Genomic DNA, 18,085 nt, shown 5'->3' with positions numbered 1-18,085 from the left:
AGAAAAGAGAGCGAACAAACATCTAAGAGGATGAGTGAGATGTCTCATTAGTCATCCCTTCTTTTTCCTTGTGCTCCTCTTCAGGAAATACTTAGAAAAGCATTGACTTGATGTTGTACAGATCTGCAATATAGACAACATATTTTGGCATTTTATGGAGTTGAACATTAAGATCCTAGCATAGCTAGGATTCTGACAAGTTGATAGTTACTATTTCCAGCTTGTGGGAAAGTCAACACTGGTAAAGCAATGAGTTCACAAACTTAGTTCAGAGCTTTGTAAATGACTCAAAGTTGATACAGTTTTGGTTACAAGCCACGGCAGAAGTAAACTTTAAAAAGCCATAAGCAGCACAGTACAACTCTAGTCTTGTCTGTGCTGTGAACACTGCCATTCCTTTAAAAAATATACAGCCTAAAAAAAAGAAACAGAAATAGGAGCAATACACAGGATGTAAGCAACACAGTCAGATTGATGCACTTTGCTAGTTCAGTGTTTAATGAATATTTAGTAAAAGCATATGTACTGGAGTCTCTTAACTGCAATGTTGTTTTTTCAAAAGATTTCTCATATTTGGTTCCTGTGCATTAAGTGCACTTTGACAACTTCCTTTTTCTTAGTTATGAAGATGCTTGGCTGAAGCTTTTATATAACTTGCCAGGTTATAAGTGTTTTTGTGTTAATAAAACAGTAATATTAGTGACTTATTTATTGATTATTCCAAATGAATTTAAAAATATACTTTGTTTTCTTTTGGTTTTAGGTGAACAGTTATATACCAGGAATTGGTTATCAGATTTTTGGAAACGTCATATCTTTAATCTTGGGTTTGATGCCATTTGTCTTTCGACTTTCCCAAGCTAAAGATTTGGAACAACTAGCTTCACATTCAGCTACTGAACTTTATATGACTGCATTTGGATCAAATGGAGACATTTTGGTTCTCTCAATGGTCCTAATAAGTTTTGTGGTCCGTGTGTCTCTTGTCTGGATCTTCTTTTTTCTCCTATGTGTAGCAGAGAGGACTTATAAACAGGTAAGAGCAGCAAACCAGTGGGCTTCATCCAAAGCAAAACAAGGTTTAGTGTGTGCATTTTTTTAACTTTGTGGATATTTTATACTTGTTTTCTTCTGTGCTTTATGATTCATAGATAATGAGAAATACTTCAGTGAGCTTACAGTTTAGGTGATGTCTCAATTGCAATGGACTGAAGTCTCTGGGTGGTTTCTGCAGCTAAACCTGCTCTCCTTTCTGGGAGAGCATTTCTCAGGGACAAAATTAAATATTTTATTTCAGATTTCTGGCTCAATGCATTAACCCAGCTCTTAGTCATGTTCCAGTTTGTCTCCGTTTTCCCCAATGAGAAGGAGTTTCATTTAAAAAAAAAAAATCTATAAAACTCCCAGCTTGTTCTACCACTATGTTTGGTTCAAAACCTTCAGTTTAATTCAAAACATTTCAATCCAGATCCTGAGAGATGCAGGTACACTTTACTGTGAATGACTGGCAATTTTTTCTCCTAAATCTTAAGAGTATAGCACATCTGAACTCTAAAGAACTCCAAGTGTAGCTAAATTTTGTTTATCATTATAATATGAACACTTGTAAAACTTTTTACTGTCTCCTCTTTTTATTAACATGTTCTCTTATTTTACTTAATATTGATACATTGTACATTACTTTGACATATTAAGTGGTGCCTTTTCTCCATTTTGTTTGTGCCCTTGAAATTCAGTTAACAAATGATTTATTTTTTTCCTTTTCCAGAGGCTACTTTTTGCCAAACTTTTTGGTCATCTAACATCTGCAAGAAGAGCAAGAAAATCAGAGGTTCCTCACTTCCGCTTGAAGAAAGTACAGAATATAAAAATGTGGCTTTCTCTCAGGTCTTATCTAAAGGTAAAGTAATGTATACTTATGCTGCCACTCTAATATAAAATATGTCTTATGCTTTTGATAGGAGTTTGGTATTCTACTCTGAATGTTTCCTTCAAGACACTTAACCCTATTGGTGCACATGCCCTATATGCTGCAATTCAGTGACTCTGAGCCAGCAGTGTCTGCAGACAGCCAGGCTGTTGGAACATAACTGTCTATTTTTTACCTTGGATTAGAGTATGAATATGTTCAGAGTTGTAGTCCTGTCTTGTTAATACTAGCAGAAATTATGCCCAAGTATTATCCATAGGACATACTGATCCCTCTATTGTGTCTTCAGCGCTTACTTAAGTAATCTCATATCTCCTCATGTATCTCTCTGATGATCTTTTCTAGCCAGAGCATTTTGATGATTCTTTGTGAAGGAATCCATGCTACCTAACTCAGGGTTGTTTTTTGTCTCTTGGTGTGTTTCTTCCCTCATTTTATCCCCCTATTTTTCTTTTTGTTTAAGATCTATTTTTCCCTATTCGCTTTCATCATTTGGTAATCCCCTTATTAGCATGTATGTTTCTATTAAGAGCAATTCAGAAAGGTTATATGAAATCTGCTATCAATAGATTTTACAGTAAGTGAAGGATTATGAAAACATGAAGAAGTTATGTTGTGTAGACTGAGGAGTGTAGAAAGCAGGCAACAATTTCAATGCAAAGCGCATTCCTACATTTGGAAGATTCATCATTTTAAGAGTAATTGAGGTATTTCATTTAGAACACCTCCTGTGGTATGGAAGTATCTTTTGAGGAGGTTATAAAAAGAGGTACCCTTAGGTGCCCAGAACTGGACACAGTACTCAAGATGCAGCCTCACCAGAGCTGAGTACAGAGGGATGATCACCTTCCTATTCCTGCTAGCCACAGTGTTCCTAATACAAGCCAGAATGCCATTGGCCTTCTTGTCCACCTGCACACACTGCTGACTCATATTGAGTCAACTATCAACCCATACCCCCAGGTCCCTTTCCAACTTGCAGCTCTCTAACCACACTTCCCCAGGTCTGTAGCTTCCCATGGGGTTGGTATGACCCAGCTGCAAGATCTGGCATTTGGCCTTGTTAAACCTCACACAATGAATATTGGCCCATTGGTCCAACCTGTCTAGGTCCTGCTGTAAGGCTTCCCTACCTTCCAGCAGATCAACACAGGCACCTGGTTTGGTGTCATCTGCAAATTTACTGAAGGTACACTCAATCCCCTCATCCAAATCATTAACGAAGATATCAAAGAGAAGAGGCCCCAGCACTGAACCCTGGGGGACACCACTGGGGATGGGTCACCAGCCAGATTTAGTTCCATTCATGACTACTCTTTCAGCCCAACCGTCCAGCCAGTTTTTTACCCAGTGCAGGGTATATTTATCCAAGCCAAGTGCCAGAAGTTTCTGAATAGGAATGCTGTGAGAGACATTGTCGAAAGCTTTACTAAAGTCCATATAGGCAATGTCCACACCTCTTCTCTCATCCACTAAGGCGAGTCCTCTTGTTGTAGAAGGAGATCAGATCAGTCAGACAGGACCTGCTTTTTGTAAACCCATGCTGACTGAGCCTGATCACCTGGTTGTCTGGTATGTACTGTGATGGTACTCAAGATGACCTGCTCCATAGGAGCATAATTAAACAGTGATCAGAGGAAGGTTCATAGTGAACTGACCCAACTGGTCAGTCAGTAACTCAAATTTTTGCCTACATGTGTTCCTTTTTTTGGTTCACTGGGCAATTCTGTAATGCTTGTGCTAGCAAAAGGAAAGGAGTAGAGACAAGCAGCTAAGGCTGCCTTCTGGCAGTGGTGCTGCTGGCATAAACAGGCATAGCATTTGTCCAAGCTGCATTTGCATATTATGTCTTTATGTGTGGTCCCCCACATGTGAAGATGTGATCTGGGTTTATATGTGTCTCAAGTCTCATATACACGAAACACTCCTGCTCAGTGTAGTTGCTGTTCATGCATACCTGTACTAGTAATTTGCACTTCATTTTTTTTCAATACCTAAGCTTCCTATCTCATTCTCCAAGTGCCAAGGTAATCTCTTGCATATGTGGAGATTCATTCTTCTCATGTTTATACAGTCAGCAGCATGTCTAGAGTACCAAGTTGAAAAATAAATGTGTTACAACTTAGATATGTTTCAATGCAAAACAGGATGTTTAATTATTTAATTTTTAAAAATAACAAAAAAACTGAACAGAAAAAAGCTCAGTGGGTAGAAACATTTCATTGTATCAGTAGGAAAGAAAAATAATGGTTGAAAACAGTGAGGTTGCAACTTTCAAGACAAGTGTGTTTGTTCCCTAGTTTTCTTTCTTGTTCTGGGGGAGATAATTGTATTATTGTACCTCCCACCAAGGGGACAGTGATATACAGCTGCAGGTTTTGTGTATCAAAAAGAGGCGAGGGATGGAAAATACCAGCCATGTGAAATTATATCTTTTTATCCTATTGTGATCTAGTGTCCAAAAGGCTTTTGTTAGCACTGTTTGATACTTGGAGTTAAAGCCCAGTGCTGTATCAAATTTATTATTTCAGGGAACACTTCACATCACAAAGGAGCTGACTGAAGAAATGCTGAATACTTTATTCTCTTGGAGTTATGTTGAAATGCTCAAATCTGAATTAATCTGACATGTGTTTAGAGGTATTCAAATGTAGTGATATTAGCAGAATCTAATACGGTGTTTGGAACTTAGGTTGCCAAATTGCAAGCCATGATGAAACATAGGTTCAAGATATGACTCTAGCTGGATATGCTAAATATCAGCACTGCTTGGGTAGCTTTTCACTCACGTATTTGCATGTCCCTTTGTTTTCAGCGTCGAGGTCCTCAACGCTCAGTTGATGTAATAGTTTCATCTGCCTTCCTACTGACTATCTCAGTTGTGTTTATCTGTTGTGCACAGGTGAGGAATTCTTATTTATATAGAAACAGCCATGACTTAGAGTTTTAATAATAATTTTGAGCGCTTTTTGCACCACGATTCCTATTTAGTTAAAAGGCCCCGGTGAAAAATCAGTAACAGTTATTACAGCTTTTCAGAAGACTAAGCTCCATTTTGTATTATTGATAGCACAATTCCTAATGTGATATTATTTGTTAAATTGGTGTCCTCTTTCATTTTCTATAGTGAATTTTGGAACACAAATCTTTTTTTCCCAAATATTTTGCATCAAAACACACTTTTGCAAAGCAGTTGAGTGTGACCTTGGTTGATGATTTCTTGTGAGAAACAAGATTGTTTCTATATAACAAGATAGCTGGCTGTATCAGCCTGCCCTCTAGTGGAATATCTTTTAGTAAGCAAATCTATCTTTACTATTTTTACTGCTTAAGATTTTTTCTTGAGCTTTTGTTTCAGAATACATGAAAGGTTCTGAATGTCTTGTAGTTATAGTTTTTTCTCCGCTTTTTTCCATAATTAGTGAAAATGTGTTTTCATGGTAGCTAACTGTAAATATTTTAGTAAGAATATAATTTAGCTGTAATTGCTTGAATTCAATTTTCTGTATAATCCTGGACATTTTGTTTTTATCCCATAGTATCTTTGCAAGTTTGAACATGAGTTTGAAATTACTTTTAAGGAGTCATGTTTTATCCTATTGCTTTAGGGATATGAAAAAAAGATGTCTCAACATTCTGATTGAGCCTTTCAGACCATATCTTTTCTCAAACATCATCTTTGACACAGGGTTGATTTTAAATTATGATTAAAAATCTTTTATGCCTAAAAAAAGCCCATATATTTGTTAATGGGAAAATTTTCTTGGACTTGGGAAGATACATAATTATTTTCTTACGTTGCAATGCAGTTATTACTTTGATTTAATTTTTTTCCTCTTTTGTTTTCAGCTGCTTCACATGCATGAGATCTTCCTTGACTGTCACTACAATTGGGAACTTGTAATTTGGTGCATTTCACTAACTCTTTTTCTCTTAAGATTTGTTACTCTTGGATCTGAAACCAGTAAAAAATACAGCAATACCTCAATATTACTTACTGAGCAGGTGAGAATCTTTATAGACCTATATTTTTATATCTAAAAGGCAATTATTTTGGTAGGCCTTAGACATGCATTTTAGATGTGGGGAGTTTATTATGATGTAGTGAAACAACATTTTACAACCTGAAGTTCAATTTCTATGGTAACTGTGACTTTTTAAAAAAGCTGTATGGAATACTGAGATGGCCATGTCCCAGTTTCTCTTTAAATGAGAAGGCTTAGAGATATTAGTATATGTCAGTTGATATAAATCAAGATCTGACAGAACACAATCATGAAAAGCAACTTTTAAATAGGAAAAATAAACCAGAACTCTGAGTGTTGGATGGGAGTGTGTCGCAGTGCGAGAAAGGGACCCAGATTTGAAAACAAAGATTTGAAAACAAACTCTACAAAGTAGCTCCCTCTTTCCAGTCCAATGTGTTTGATTGCTAGGTTGTGTATATTACACATAGTCCTCTAGGCCCCTTGGAAAATTCTTTGTTGCCTCTCAGTTCTGGCTTTGAGCCTATGTAGTTTTCCTTTTAGGAATGTTCCTGGTGGTGTTTGTGCTGCAAACTTCCTTCTCTGCTCTGTCTGTCTCTACTGGCATTAGGTCAGAAGCAATCTGGTTTCATACTGGTGCAAAACACAGCCTCCATGAAAAGGTAAACAGGCAGCTCAAGAAATCCTTACACGTTTTCTACAGAAAATGTGTTCAGATTGAAGAATAAAACCTTCCAAGCTAACACTCCCAAAGTCAGAGTGTAAAGCTGGTGACACATGGTGTAAATGACTACTTACATATTTTGTTCTATGAGATTTCATTCTGATATTACTAAACATGGCACTAGGCAGTGAGAAGACAGACTGCCTTACTTACCTTGTCCTGAATGCTGTGTTTTGCACCAGTGCGAAACCTCTGGGTTTCTGAGCCAGGAGAGCTTTGGGGTGCTCTGTTGATCTGCAAAGTGCAAATACTTCAATATCCCAGTGAAGTTATGCAATCTGTTTCTGGAATGAAAATGGATGGAAATATTGGGGATAAGGATTGGAAAAAAATGCAGACAGCAAGGTGAGAGAGAGAGACAGAATGTCAAGCCTTTGTTTTGCCTTCATGGGCTTGTAGATTATGCTTTTCATTAGAGTCAATGTTTGAACATTTTAAGCCAGAAGAAGTTTTCTCTCAGTGTTTCCAGAACTTAAAAAAGGAAACCAGAAAAATTCAGAAAATGCTGTGTCATAAGACACTTAACCTTGTATTGAATTCAGCTTATCCTGTTATAAGTCATTTCCCTGAAAAAAGGCCTGAGAGCTTTATGTAATTAAAACCAAAATAGAACTCACAGCTCTTTCTCAAAAAAGAAAAAGGATACATGTCAGCCTGGGTAGAACTCATTTTGGACTAATTTTATTTTTTTTCATAAATTATTAAGTACCTGTTAAAATAGATTTGAACCCTTCTAGGCTTTCTTATCCACAGTTTCTCAGAGTTACTAAATAGAGCTTTTATTCTTATGTTATTCTTTTTTATTCTTAGTTTATTCCTGTTTAGAAACACTTGAGTTGTAATTTTGGAACACCTTTGCCAGCAAAAGCATCACTTACTTTGAAATGGATAGTTTTAGAGCTTAATATGCCTTGGAATATATAGGCATAGTTTTTGGTTTTTGATTTGCATAACAAACTCACAGTTACCTTTTTAGGGAGATCTGATAATATTCAGCTACTTTGTTCAGATGTATGAGGTCCTTATTTCACTAACCACCTTACAACAAAGTTTTTATTTTGTAGCATCGTATTGCATCACTTAGTTTCTGCAGCTTCACTTCTGCACCTTGGTAAGAGTCTGTCATCTGAAGGACTACTTCAGGGTATTGCTAAGTTGTTCAAATTTTATTGTGATGAAAGTTGTAGTCCTAAGTTTAAAAGTGATTTGCTTCCATTATGCAATAAAAAAGAAAGGCTATTTGAGAATGAAAGCTGATGTTTCTGAATTTCAAGAAAGCCAGACACAAGCTAATATGTACCCTTAACTTTCTCAGAAACAGTAACATAAAAACGTTTGGATCACAGAAGTGTTGAAATGATCAATATGATTTTCTTCTACAGAGTTTAGTAATTTTCAAATATGTCTAAGCATTGGAAAGATTGATTTTCTGCACTCAAGCTTCTCATGAAGTACTCTGTTATACTGAAGTTCTTTAAAAGAAATTATTTTTTAGCAGAATTACATTTTAGCATTTCAGTCTATTCAATAACTTTTGGGGATTTTAAGCCTCATAAGATCTGCATACTGGTACAAAATAGTATATACTTCTGGAAATGAGTTAACAAACCTCAGACAATTATTGAAGGAGGAAAAAAATTATGCAAATCTTACATACGTGGTGTTTTTTCTTGCCTATTTTCTAGATTACACTAAACTTTAAAGTTGTTGCTATGATAGTTTCCAATATATTTTTCTACATGATAAAATAGTGTTTTCCAGAGGTAGTGACCAGTATTTGTTCTTAAATGTTAGGACAAAAAATATGCTTGTTTCCAGAAACATCACTGCTGTTCCTTCATATGGCTGCTCAGTAGTAATTTCATTTTATTCTTAAATGTTTCCAAAGGAATAAATTTAAATTCTGAATAAGTGTTGATTCTAGTGTTTTATTTAAATCAGATAAACTTGTACTTGAAAATGGAGAAAAAACCTAATAAGAAGGAGGAACTGACACTAGTCAACAATGTTTTAAAACTTGCGACTAAGCTCTTAAAGGTAAGAATTAAAATAATGTCACTGCATTACATATAACTAAAAAGTAGAATAAATTGCTTAAGGAGTCACTGGTGTCACTTTTGCAAGGCAGTACAGAATGCTTCAGTTTGAAACTGCTCTGTAACTGTCACATCAATGCTACTTGTTCATACACTGCAGTCTGTTCTGTAGTTTTCATTGTGGACTACAAATTATTATTATTATTATACAATATTTTTTATTCTTTAACAGTAAATGAGCAGTGTGAGAAGGTACTTCAGGATGGACAAGATGATATACCCTTGGGAAATGAAAGGTTGTCTGGTTTGAGTCTAGTAATAGGCTGTTGGAGAGTTTTTATTTTTCCATGAAAATAATTCCTCATAAAAACTGTCGGTTGTTGGTGTTTGAAATTAAAACTAGATTATACTTGGTGTCTTTCCTTGTTGCAATAGAAGAATTGGAAGACAGAGATAAATTGTTACACAGTTCCACTTTTAAGTGAATTAAAGATACAGATTTCATTTCATGTCCTTGAGCTATTTGGCAGGGTTTTTTTCCTTGCAATTTTCATAGAATCATAAAATCATAGAATGGCTAGGGTTATGGACCTTTAAGAACATCTGGTTCCAACTCCCCTGCATGGGCAGGGATACCTTCCACTAGACCACATTGCTCAAGTCCTCGTCCAACCTGGCCTTGAACACCTCCAGAGAGAGGGGGCAGCCACAGCTTCCTTGGGCAACCTCTTCCAGTGCCTCACCACCCTTAAATTAACAAATTTCTTCCTAATGTCTAAATAAATGTTTACCCCTGTGTAAAAAGCTCTACCCCAGCTCTCTTGTAAGCTCCCTTCAGATATTGGAAAGTTGCTATAAGGTCACCTCAGAGCTTCCACTTCTCCAGGATGAACAACCCCAACTTCTTTAGCCTGTCTTCACAGGGGAGGTGCTCCAGCTCTCTGATCATTTGGCTCTCCTCTGGACATGTTCCAGGAGCTCTATGTCCTTCTTATGCTGGGGACTCCAGAACTGGACACAGCACTCCAGGTGGGGTCTCACAAGAGCAGAGAGCAAGTCCCTTGACTGTCTGTCTGTGCTTCTTCTGATGCAGCCCAGGACACGGTTGGATTTCTGGGCTGCAAGCGCCCATGTTGAGCTTGTGGTCCACCATTACCCCCAAATCCTTCTCCTCAGGACTGCTCTCAATCCTTTCTCCTCCCAATCTCTGTTCATGCACGGGTTTGCTGCAACCCAGGTGCAGAACTTTGCACTTTTCACAAGCCCACTTTGCAAGCCTGTCAGGGTCCCCATGGATGGCATCCCTTCCCTCCAGCACATTGACTTCACCACTCAGTTTGGTGTCATCAGCAAACTTGCTGAGGGTGCATTCATTTCCACTGTTCAGGTTGCCAACAAAGCTCTGTTAAACAGCACTGATCTGAGTACCAACCCTTGAGGAACCCCCCTAGTCACACATCTCCGTTTGGACACTGAGCCACTGATCACAACTCTTTGGATGTGACCATCCATCTATCCAGCAGTTCCTTATCCACTGAGTGGTCCATCCATCGAATCCATATGGTTCCAGTTTAGAGATCAGGATGTTGTGCGGGACAGTGTTGAAGGCTTTGCACAGGTCCAGGTAGCCAGGTAGAAAATTTTGCTGATTAGTAGAAAAGTTTTTTACTCATACAATATCATCCTGTTTGCCAACTAACTATACTTGCTGGGTAGCAGATATTTCTTGAGGGTGAGAGAACATGAATTTTGTAATTAATTCCTATTTCTCAGTGTCTGTGAAAGAAACATCATCTTTCACTCACCTAAAGCTAGAACATGGATATGCTTCATACTTTTAAAAACTTATTACTGTTTATTGTATTACTGTTTATTGTTATAGTAACATGAGCAAAGTAGTGATTGAGGTTGTCAGGAAGACAAATCTGATCCTAAATTGCCTCTGGTGATTTCTTTTTGCAAGCTCACAGATCTGTCATAATTTGGGAAGCAAGCTTGTTTGTTCTTTTAGCTGTCTACTATCTTATTTATTGCTCCAGAAATGTCTCATTTTCCTTCTAAGCATTTTCCTAATCAAAAAATTACTCAAGGGTTACCTGAATGACAAGTAAGAGTGATAAATAAAACATTTGAAGAACTTTTTTTATTCTGGGTTTGGCTATTATGAACAACCCCCCCAGCAATTAGTTCTAGTATTCCTTATGTATTTTTACACTAAAATTAACAGTATATAATGTACAACTGACTAAAGTAGGCTTTCAAAATGAAAGTCCTACCACTGCAAAACACAAATTCGTTATTTGCCTCTCTCTCTTGGTGTGGGGTTTTAATGCTTAATCACTCTGCTGTTGTGTAAACTGTTTTTAAATGAAATTTGTGTAGCCTCAGCTTTTAGTATTAGGATCTTGTTATACAATCTACTGGTATGGTAAAGTTCTTAAAGAAATGCTGCTGACTTTTTATTCTTGTGCTCAGAAGGTAACAGTATTTTGATTTACTCCTCAGACAATTAAATTAATTTAGTCCAAGAGAGAGTGGTCATGTAGAACAGTTTCCCAGGAATGTCTGGCAAATGTAAAAGCATTTCCCTCCCCCTTAGATAAATTTCCTTCAATCTACACAGCCCTCCCACTGTGAGTACAGCACAATTACTGATTCCACTTGCAGACATCCATATCAGCAGTGGAATGGCTGGATTATCACACAGTAAACCTGAACCATGTCTTTCAATGGCTCTCTACCTTTCCTCTGTGGTCAGGAAAGTTAAGCCTGTTCAGAGAAAAAAAGTGGAATTTTTTGCATATAGTGGTGCTTTAAGGCTTTTCTGTCTCCTTTGACCACATGCTTGAGTTCTGGTCACTTGCTGCTTTGACTCCTGTGTGCCAGGGAGCTGTTCTTGAAACTTAAACTGTTTAATCTAGCTGGCTAGAGATGATTCAGTATTTCTTCCAGTCAGGTGAGTAATTCTCCTCACCAATACAAACTGAACACCATGTGTGGTCCCCTCATGTTAAAAAAAAAGAAAAAGACAGCACTTCCCAGGAGAGGACTGGTGGTGTCAGCAAGGACTCAAAGCAACAACTTGAGCCAAGAGCTGTTTGTACAGTGATACAGAGAGCCTGGCTGAGTTATTGACTGGGTCTCTTGGTATAACAAAACTTTCAGGAGCAGGTTTTGAAATAAATTAAAGGAAGCATTCTCTGTGCATCAGGTAGCAGATGTGCAACTGTCGGCCAAAGGGCAGTGTGGATGCAGAAGGATTATCTGGATTCAAGGAGAGAGGGGACAAGTAGAGCAGACAAAGCAGAACAGATTCAGGATATCTCATGAGACGAAATGTTTGTGTGCTCTGAGAATGTAGGCGGGGTGAGAAGTAGCTGCTGGTGGTGGCAGGATGCTGATCATCCCTTGATCTGATTTGCTTCAGCCTTTTTTATGCTGTTCTTAGTGTCTTAAAGATAACACTTTTTACTTACCCCAGAAAAATGTATCAACCAACATGGCCTTTCCATAGCTTTTGTGGCACAAGTCCCAGATGCAGGCCATGATTTGGCTACTATGAGAACGTGCTCAGAAATCAGGTGGGATTTCCAAGCCACCTTGTATGAGCTTTAAACGAATTCTAGGTAGTTGGTGATCAATGCAATTATGTATTCATGCCCAGCAGCTAAATGGAGAGTTTTTTAAAATTCAGTTTTAGATGGTTTTGATCCTTAAGCTTTTACTGAGTATGCTTTTATTTTCTTACAACCCAAATTGATAATATTAAATCAAAATCTAAAAACTTTGTCCTTAAAGAATTTCTTTCTGTTCTTCTCAGAATTGTCTTTTTATCATTTGTATTTGCAGCAGTTTTATATCAGATCTAAATGAAAAGGTTGCTCATTCTTATTTCACGCATTTTGAAAGAAGACTCAGAACTCTGAAACTCTTCTTTATTAAAAAAGGGTTTATAAGGCCTTGTTCAAGGCCCTGAATGTAATGCAGGAGAAAGGAGAAGATGAATTTAATGATAGAAAATATAATGATCATAAGCAGTGATACTTGCTATACTTTATATAATCCATTCTTATATTTTAAAACTCTTTTTCTTCCTTTAGCTGACATATCTCCTGGCCAGAAAAGTTTGGGTGACTTTATTCATGCACAAATGGCAATGAAAAATTGGTGAAATAGCCTCTTGATTAATTTTTGATCTTGTGATTTTAAAGGAAAAAAAAAAAAAGTAAAATATTGGCCATTAAGTGGTTATTATCTTTTCCTTCCTTTTCTGGCTATTTTAATAAATAATTATTGTAAAAATTAATAGAGAAGGAAGGAAATTGCATTAGGAAAGACATTTTAATCTATTTTTAATAATAGTGAGGTAGCCTCTGTCACTGAAATGAGGTGGGTTTTGTTTTGTTTTGTTTTGCTGTCAGCTCTTGCAACATGGAAGGTGAAGGAAAATTAAAAGGAATTCTTAAAAATGGTGGCACCTTAGTGCCAAGAAATCTAGTTCTCTATTTTTCCTGCCTCTATGAGCAAACTGGTAGATGATCTAGATAGGTAGCCTCCAATTTTTGAAAGGCTATTTAGGCACTATCAATCAACTGTTAATTTAATGAGTGTTTTCTTGCACATTGCTTTTTAATATGCAAAATAATAAGTGAGTATTTTACTCACTGTGACTTGAAGACATCCTAAACTAATATTGCTCAATTCATATGTGAACAAAATCTCCGTTGTGTAATTTCTGCTTCTAACAATGTCATTGTTTTGCATTGCTAGGAACTGGACAGTCCCTTTAGGTTATATGGGCTTACAATGAATCCCCTGCTTTATAATATCACTCAAGTTGTCATCCTGTCAGCTGTTTCTGGTGTCATCAGTGACTTACTTGGATTTAATCTAAAGGTAACTACTTTATAAGTGTATTTTTTTTCACCGTGGCATTCAGAATGTTGTGATGGATGCATCATAAGTTGCAGCCTAATTAATTCTCAACTCTATTAACTGTAAGATTTGTTGTTTGAAAATTGTTATGAGAATTAAGCTGTATCAGAAGAATGATGATGTATTTGTCAAAGCAGCCCTTAAAATTTTTTTTGTGGCTTTCTAACTTATTTGGGATGCATAATTTCCAAGAATTTGTAGACTTCAATATGAAGACATTAATACATAGACCTTAGACCTTACTGAACTTTTCTTCATAGCCCAGATCTGATTTCTCTCTTGAATTTCTCTATCTCGAATCTCTCTCACTGTTGACTTTGTAACTCTTTAAGAGATGGAGAAAGATGCAAACTCTCCTTGCTTTGCACTGCAGTAAAGCATTACAGCAGATACAATATTGCTGTGACCTGTATTATATGGTGTCATTTCATCATTGCTGGAGGACTATCTTGTTAGCTTCTCCTCTCTTGTCCCCTCTGAACAACAAACTCTGGAAACTATCTCAAGGTTCAGGTTGAGGCACGTTAGTTTTCACAAAGTTGTAGCACAATGCTGAATTTCCTTATTTTTTCCCCATTTTTTTCCTATTAGAAGTAAACAAGTGTAAAATTTATTTTGTTACCATAGATTATAGAGTAAATGCAATAAGAAAAAAATGTGGTATTACAGTTCTGGTAAACAGAAATCTGAGATGAGATATAGTATTGATTTACTTCTTTAATTTTTCCAGCTCTGGAAGATCAAATCTTGACAATATATAAAGATGATGAGAACAGTATTACAGAAAGGCTCATTGATTGACAGAACTGCCTCAAAGCAGCCACTGAATCTGTATTTCAGATGCTACAACCTCTTCAAGGATATCGTTTGGAAAATTGAAGTGTTTACATCTGACTATTTTGTGCAATCTTTGTATTTATTTCATCTTCTCACTGTTTTATGTTCATTGTAGTTGACATTTATATTTTATTTTCAAACTTACTTTTTTAGTTTTTGAAAGGGTCAAAAACTGTGTGTCTGAGAACTTGAAATCCTGGAAATTGATTACACTAGATTATTCTATCTGTTGTTAAAGCTGAAGCCAATGCTGAATGTGTTTATTTACAGTAATGCTATATGGAAGTAATTTGATTTTTAGGAGTGTGGTGAACTTACTTAGAATATTTCATTTCCATCAGTCATTTATCAGAACAACAGAACATCAGGAGATGTTTGGTTGCAACAGAAAAGTGAGACAAACAAAAAGTACTGACAATACAGCGTGACAGGTAGCAAAAATATCTTCTATTACTATTAGAAGCAAGTGGGAAGGAGTTTTTAATATTTTGAGTAATTCCAGGATCTAAACTCAAACAGGCTGCAGTTTAAATATCCTGGGATATTAATAAGGTATTATATAACAAGTCAACAAGTGCTCTTTGATAACACTTTTATTAGAGCAATAATTGTAAATGGTTACCATGCTGTATGATATTTTGATAAAATTAAATATTGTATTTATTTGAAATACTGGGTTGTTCTGCGCAGCTCCGACTGTGCATGCTCAATATGTGCACTTTTTATTGTTACTTTTAATGAGAAACTTTATATATATACATATAAATGTATATTGGAATATATTATGGTGAACGCTGGAGCAGTATATATTGTATGTTGAAGCTGAATATTTAAAGAAGCAAAAGACTTACTGATGAAAGGAATGCTACGAATGACTGAGCATAAGATAGGTAGATGCTCTCCTCTTGTACACTATAGTATATGCCATTCATACCACATTGAAGTTTAAGAACAGTTAAACACAGAAAATATGTTCCTATGGTGAGCAGCAGAGCTCATGAAACCAGGTATTCTGAAAAAATGTCTTCAAATATCTCCTCTCCTCCCAGTCCTCCCCAGCAGGGGTTATTCCCTGGTGCTCTCCAGGCTGGGGGTTCCCAACCTTGGGTTTCCCATCTCCCCTTCTGCCTCCCCCATGGACCATTCATACTGACTCGTGGTTCTTTGGTGTGACAAAAAGAGATGTTCACCCTCTAGAATTAAGTTACTCAGAACAAACGTCTCTTCTGCAAATTATTTTGGAAGTATTAATATCACTGGGTGCAAGTGTTCTTACATCTTGTGTTTCTAAATCAGCGGCTTCATATTGAAAAATGAGAAGTAATTAGGTGACAAGAATCACGACATTGCTCTACACTTGCACCAATCTTGACAGATTTGAAACAATGTATCCTAAACTTCTGTGGTATAAAAATATTTTTATATATAAAGCAACACAAACAAGCATTTTGTATTTTATTTGCCTCTGTACTAATGTTTAATAATGACCAAAGTGCATTCTGGTTTTTGAAAGAATGTATTACTGGAGCTTTAAGAACATACTATATTTAGTTTCTCATGTGAAAATTTCAGCTGCATCTGATCAGTTTCTTCTTTCTCTGTTGTTTGATGTTGGGATTGTTTTTAAAAATTAAGTACATTTTATACACAGGTTTTTTTTTTTCCAAATTATGGTACAGACCTACGCAGAACTTAATTTTGCACAAAACATATTTTAAGAAAAAAAAAAAGTACAGCAAGAGTTCTATGGGTGATATAAGATAAGGCTATTGCTTTTTACAGCCTGTCACTATTGCAAAACCATTCTTTACTCTAGAATGGAATTATTTTAGAAATATAAAATGGTGATTATAGAGCTTTCATTACCTGGGGAAAAAAAAAAAAAAAGAGGGAAAACATTATGATTTTGGTTGAAGATGAAATTAGTTTAACCTTGTATACCTCAGCAACTAGCACTGTGCTGGATTGTTGCACTAAAATACAGTGGCTTGGGGAGAGGAAAAGATTCGTTAAATGAAATTTAAAATAATAAAAACATTTATTTACTACCATTAGATATATGCATTATGTTAAAAATGAGAGGTTTAATTCCCATCCCTCAATATGGCAAATCCAGTATGAGAATAGAGGCAAGTAGAAATATGGCAGATCTTGCGTGTTAACTGTTATTTTTTGCCACGTTTTGTAACTGAACGTGTGATCAGGCTTGAAATAAAGCTTTCTATGGTTGATGGTAAAAAACCAAAAAAGCAATGTGGTGAGCTGTATCTTTTAGTAATATTCAGCATATTTCTGTATCTGCCTGTTTTGATTTCTATCCATATATTCTATTTAAATTAAAGCATTTTGGGGAGGGAAATCCTGCACATGGAATGCCAATGATGGTTCTCAGAACTGCACTTTATTACAAGAACATAAACTCTTTCAGTTATGCAAAGTAATTTTATTAAGACTACTGGACATACAGGATCCAAATAACTGTTTCTATTTGACAAATATTGGAACATGGGGATTTAAGGGCAGGAAATCACCATATCCAGCAACCTGTCTCAGAGCTGGTCAGCTACTGCCACCAGGTGTTTGTCCTCTTTGGTCATTTTGATTGTCACAAATGCTGCACTCCATGGGCTTTAATAGGTATGGGCAACTGCAGCAGTCTTGCAGATGCTGTAGACTATTGCTTAATGTTGGGGGTTTGCTACAGGGTATGTTCCATGTGAAGGAAAATGTCAACCATCCTCTGGCTCTATCAGTGGCTGGATCTCCAGCCCCATGCAGAGAGCTCTGCTTGGGGCCCATGGTGAAGCACACTGATAGTGCCACAGCAACCTGGATGCTTTGCCAGCTGCCTTTGTTCTGCCCTTCAGCTGATACTCTTTCAGCAGGTAGGGCTTTCTGGCAACAAGGTATCAGGAGGTCTTGCTTTAGTGCTCTGTCATACTGAAGAGACTGATGGAATTTTATCTAAGGTGGTGGATGTTAATGGCTGCATATATGTGTAAAAGCTCAGGCCAGAATCTGAGTCCCACCTGGGTTTCAGGAGGGGGAGTTTGTGGTGTGGTGATAGGAATGAATGGGAAAGGACAAAAGAAACCCTTTGGCTGATGCCTGCTGCATTAACCATCTGGTTGCCAGTAGGAGCTCATCTGAGAGACTCCCACTTTGGTACATGTCCTTATGGAATGGCTTAATTATGAAAGTGTAAAGTGTTCACACAGTTTTAGTTTAGATTAAATGTTGCAGTCAGTATGTGACCTCAATGTGTTGAAAGTAACTCTTCCAGGAAAAGTGTTATTATGAAGTAATATAAACATTTTTAAAAGTTTATTTTTACCTTTTCATTCACTATTCTTTTCCAGTCTTAAATCATTTTACACTTGAGCTGACATTTGCCATCTTTAAACAAAATTTCACAAATCTGAATTTGCTGCGATTGGTCTTAATGTAAAAAGTGAGCTTGCAAAACTTTGATATCTTACCCCTGTCCTGCAGCAAGGTGTCCTGTTTCAAAGCTTTTTTAAATTCACACTATGAAGTTAGACTGCTTCTAAGTGTATTTGATAAGTTATTTATGTGGATGGCAGAAATGTTATTTATGTGGATGCCTATGTGGATGGCAGAAATGACTCTGCCATAA

At 36.6% G+C, this 18,085-nt stretch overlaps 1 protein-coding gene across 3 annotated transcripts in view; it reads left to right on the top strand.

The window, feature by feature from the left end:
* Positions 1 to 16,682, top strand: part of PHTF2 (putative homeodomain transcription factor 2) — a 68,297-nt gene extending 51,615 nt beyond the window's left edge. For all 3 annotated transcript variants that reach the window (XM_030447918.1, XM_030447926.1, XM_030447910.1), the window contains 7 exons: positions 764 to 1,036; positions 1,769 to 1,900; positions 4,746 to 4,832; positions 5,780 to 5,935; positions 8,582 to 8,677; positions 13,447 to 13,572; positions 14,342 to 16,682. In XM_030447918.1, coding sequence (XP_030303778.1) covers positions 764 to 1,036; positions 1,769 to 1,900; positions 4,746 to 4,832; positions 5,780 to 5,935; positions 8,582 to 8,677; positions 13,447 to 13,572; positions 14,342 to 14,362 — 891 coding nt within the window. In that variant the 3' untranslated portion in view covers positions 14,363 to 16,682. The remainder of the gene's footprint in view (positions 1 to 763; positions 1,037 to 1,768; positions 1,901 to 4,745; positions 4,833 to 5,779; positions 5,936 to 8,581; positions 8,678 to 13,446; positions 13,573 to 14,341) is intronic.
* The last annotated feature ends 1,403 nt before the right edge of the window (positions 16,683 to 18,085 follow it).

Source organism: Calypte anna, chromosome 1 (assembly GCF_003957555.1).
Source record: "Calypte anna isolate BGI_N300 chromosome 1, bCalAnn1_v1.p, whole genome shotgun sequence".
Lineage (NCBI taxonomy): Eukaryota > Metazoa > Chordata > Aves > Apodiformes > Trochilidae > Calypte > Calypte anna.
The sequence above is the reverse complement of the archived record's forward strand: the minus strand, read 5'-3'. Positions and strand labels throughout refer to the sequence as shown.